The sequence below is a fragment of the Vicia villosa genome, linkage group LG1 (assembly GCF_029867415.1).
Source record: "Vicia villosa cultivar HV-30 ecotype Madison, WI linkage group LG1, Vvil1.0, whole genome shotgun sequence".
NCBI lineage: Eukaryota > Viridiplantae > Streptophyta > Magnoliopsida > Fabales > Fabaceae > Vicia > Vicia villosa.
Genome location: NC_081180.1, coordinates 111,646,791 through 111,651,439, shown reverse-complemented (window position 1 = coordinate 111,651,439; position 4,649 = coordinate 111,646,791). Strand labels below are relative to the sequence as shown.

Genomic DNA, 4,649 nt, shown 5'->3' with positions numbered 1-4,649 from the left:
TTACATATCCCAAAATCACCATTAAGCTGAATGCAATCATCATCCATGTACAGATCAATGAAGCATACTTCTGTAGTTAACTTCTGTAGCCCAACACTGACTCATTACATTTCAATGAAGCATGTATGCAAATAGAGTATAAAAACCTATCATTACAACACAAGCAGCTGGAATCAAGGGACATGAATATACTTGGAAATGAAGATAAGTAAGAAACTTGGGAATGAATATATTTTGATCATTGCCAACTTGGCATTATTATTCAGCAAATTAACAATCCAATTCAATCTATTCTAGTTAACCAAAGCTATGGGGGAGAAAATATCATTCCAAATCAACCCCTAAAATCTATACAGTATATACATTGTGTGTGTGTTTAGTTTACTTTAGAGTAAACATCAAAAATCCAAATCTAACATCACCAATAACTACGCACACTAATACCAAATTCATAAACCAAAATGCAACCATATTGTGACATAGCAAAACAGAAATTTACTGAGCATTGTATTTTTCCCTTTCTTTTATTATCTTTAGCTCAAAATACCTGCCAAAATAGAACAATCACAAAACATGCTTATTATTAATCAAACATCAATTCAAATACCTATAGAAAAATACCATTCAATTTTGATTACTTACTGGGCATATTCAGACAGAAGAGGAAGGGGAAAATACATGTTATATGTCACTTTAATGTTGCACAGCCCCTATCAATCCTACCAAATCAACTAATTCTCCCCTTATCAAACAGAAAGCCATGATAAAAGAGTGAACAAAAAGAGAAGTGTTTTATTAATCTCAGTCAAAACTCAGCTCAGTGGTTCAAGCCCATAGTTGTTTTGTAACTATCAAGAAATACTACATGTTTGACATTATTTCACTTTAAAAAACCTACTACAATTTTGAAAAGTAATGTTTTATATGGAAGAAGCAGCATTTCCAGGAACAAATTTGACAGAAACATTATTGACGCAATGGCGTTCATCTGTTGAAACCTTGAACCCTTCTCCCTTGAATACATGACCCAAATGCCCACCACATGCTGCACAAGTTATCACAGTCCTCCTACCATCTGGGTCAGGCTGAAAATTGGAAATTAGGTTCCAGTGTTATCACATTATCACAATACAATCCAAAGCTTCAACTATACACATTTTTATGACAGCAATTCTGGTTCCAAAGAATAAAAATACTAAAAAATGCAAACAATAAACAGACAATGTTTGATAAGCTAACAATCAGATTAAACCTAATATTCGTCCAATTCCACTGAGAAGCAGAAGCTGCGGAGACCTAATTGCACCTGCTGAAAGAATCACTTCACCTCAATCTGTTGAAGGCACGCTAAACAGTTGGCATTAGACTTGTTATAGCTATCAATAATCTGTTGAAGGCATGCCTCACATGAACCATGAATACCCTAGAGGCAAGCGCGGCAGCGCCATACTGAATAAGTAAAGCCTCAATCAGCAAGAGGTGCCGATCCCCTCTAGCGTTCAGTGTTTGTTAAATAGCAGTTATGGCATATTGGAATTTGAACAAATCGATTTTGTTCCGTCATGCTATTTAGTATGAAATGTTGTCACATAGTGACCACAGTGCCACTATACCCCTATTGTATAGTGGAATTAGAACAAAGTGTTGAGTTCCACAATCTGAGATTGACAATAGTGTTGGCATCGGACCTCAGCTCCTTAGGCATGCCTATGACTATATAAAGGGACAAAAAAATTGTAGAGTAACCTTTTCAACATGCAGTTGCCGCACTATAGGCAATGCAGAGCTCCTATCTCGAAACCCATAATTCTGAGCAACAGTATGAGCAGAGGCAGCTGCGGAAACATTAAGAAGAAAATGAATAAACCCATCAAGAAGATCTGGGTGGTCTTGGAAGAGTGCAGCAACCTGAGGAAGTGCAATTATGATTAAAATGAGTGTCAAAGAGATATGTCGAGTACTGAAATAAATAGAGAAAAGAAAAATACAACATTACAATAAAAGCTATAGCCTCAGGTGTTGCCAATTGTGTTTCCATTCTTAGGTCCCCTTCATTTTCTCTATCGGCGTAATCTACAACCACTACCATCTGAAATACTAATGTCAGTTAATAACAAAAACCAAAGCAGCAGCAACATAAAACTAAAACTTTTAACAATACACTAATATATTTAGAACAACAACAAGATACACTTTGTCAGCACTAAACTTCAACTTGTATTGGGATAAGCTATGAGACAAACCCAAGTTTATTAGAGCCATGGCTTGAACAGCTAGACATTCTATTGAATCTAAGTCATCTCTTTCTTATTTCCTTCTTTGCTTCACCGTGTAGTGTAACGCCCCGAATTTAATTAATTAGTTAATTAAATTATGGAAGGAATTATTTATTGGATTTAGCTGAAATTGGATTGTTATGCTGATCGAAGATATTAAGTTTAAGTCGGATTTATTTAGTCGGTTTAATTGGAGGATAATAGTAAGAATAATATGATTTATTTATTGGACTAATTGATTTAAGTGAATTGGGTTGGATTAGTGTGTGGTAAATAGCAATGAGGAAGTGTGAATGATTGGCCCAATAAGAGTTATAGGAGTTATTTGGATTATTTGGAAAATAAAGAAAAAGAAAAGAAATAGGTTTTTGTTGTACTGTACGAAGAAAATAAGGGTTTGGAGGAGAGGTGAAGAAGAGAGCAATGGCGGAAGAGAAAAGCCAGGGGAAGTCCAATTTTCGCAGCAAGTTTCTATGGTGAGACACCTTAGCAAAACAAACGTTTCTCCCGATCCAACCGTTGGATCGTCGCGGTTCTTGGACACAGCGTTCCAGACTCGTAGAGGTAACTTCTGACCGGAGCGATTTTCGTTTTGATGATTTTAAGTCCGTCTGACAAAACGATTTCCGAACAGGTTTTTGGTGCGTCTCTGCACGTTGTTAGAAAAGATTTTCGGAGAAAAGTTGGAAGCGGCGGCATAAGCTATGGGAACCGGGAGAGTAGAGGAATCTCCAATCCAAAGGTAAGGGTGGGGTTCTTACTCTATAACCGGGGTTATGATGAACACGTATGTGGGATGGGGTTTATGAATTTGCCTCAGTGTCGGTGTTTGATTATGTGGTTGATTCTGAGTCCTTGGTTGTTATTCATAATTGGTTGCTCCGTGTTGATTTGGGGATGATTTGTAGGTTGTTGTTGTATTGTGTTTTAGTGGTGGAAAATTGTTATGTTGCTGTTATAAATGTTGTGTTCTTGAATTAAGTTGTAGAAATTCAATCAAATGAATTGGTAGTAATGCTTATTATTAGAAATAGTTGGCATGTGGTATAAGTTGCAGAAAGTGGAAAATAACACGAAGGAGCAATGGCAGAAGTATAAAGTAGCAGGCTGAATCGGTAGCCTAATTATAATGCGATAAAAGTAACTGTAGCAATAATGATGGCTTATGTAGCGGTAATTCAAGTAACGGAGTTGTTGATAATTAACAAATAATAATAATTAAGTTGTTGGTGCCTTAGTGGTAGATGTTGATAGTGAATATTAAGTTGATAGCTGCAGAGTTGTTACAACCTTGGTAGGAATAATTTGGTAGTAGTATAAGGGCCGATGATGTAAGTTGGTGGACAATTAAGTATAAGTTGTTGAGTAGAATGTAGTATATGTTGCTATTAAGTAGTATAAATAAGACTTATAATAATAGTCGGTATGAGTAAGCGTTGTGTCGAGTTGTTGTTGTTATGTTGTTTCTAGTATGTTATTATTGAACATGATATAGTTGAATATGTTGTTAGTAAGTTGTTGGGAATATGTTGTCGTTGTTGAACAAGTTGTTATTACTATGTTGAAATGTTGTTGTTATACGTCGCTGTTGAATTGTCGTTGATTACGTTGATGATGTTGTAGGCCTATGGACAATGTTGAATAAGTTGAAAATTGATTATGTTGTTCAGCGTTGTTATTGTCCCGACTTGTGGGCATGTTTAAGTTGTAGGTCGTATGACCAATGTTGGATTAAGTTGATGCATCTGTTGCATGTTCAAGTTGTTGTTTACGTTGTTGTTGTCGTTGTTGTTGTTGTTTCGTTGTTGTTGTTATGACGTTGTGGTTGTTGTCGCATGCATACATTTGCATTGTTTACGTTGGCCTAGATGGCACCTGATTACGTTGGCCTTGATGGCACCCTGTTTACGTTGTTGAAATGCCTCGATAACCTGGAATATGTTTACGTTGGGAGTTTTACTCCAAATGGTACCACATGCATTTGCATAGTTGAGTCACATTCGATTTGTATGTCTGAGCTGTTGTTGATGTTTAAGTTGTTACCGTTGTTGTTGTTGATGATGTTTAAGTTGTTACCGTTGTTGTTGTTGTCGATGTTTAATTTGTTATCGTGTTGTTGTTGCTATTTGATAAATTGTCGTTTGATATAAGTTGATGTGGTTATAAGTTGCTTTTGTGATTAAGTTATTGTTGGTTATAAGTTATGATTGCCATTAAGTTGTTATTGCTGTTAAGTTGTCATTACTGTTAAGTTGTTGTTGTGATCAAGTCGTTGTTACTAAGTTGTTGTTATTAAGTTGTTGTTATTAAGTTGTTGTTATTAAGTTATTGTTACTAAGTTGTTGTTATTAAGTTGTTGTTACTAAATTGTTG

General features: G+C 35.7%; 1 protein-coding gene across 1 annotated transcript; it reads right to left on the bottom strand.

The window, feature by feature from the left end:
• Nucleotides 1-879: 879 nt before the first annotated feature.
• On the bottom strand, nt 880-2,206 carry LOC131614482 (uncharacterized). Its single transcript, XM_058886058.1, has 3 exons — nt 1,997-2,206; nt 1,747-1,908; nt 880-1,085 (listed from the first exon to the last, which is right to left on the bottom strand). Exons 1-3 carry the CDS (start codon nt 2,087-2,089, stop codon nt 921-923), a joined length of 420 nt encoding a protein of 139 aa, XP_058742041.1. The 5' UTR covers nt 2,090-2,206; the 3' UTR covers nt 880-920.
• Nucleotides 2,207-4,649: the final 2,443 nt, after the last annotated feature.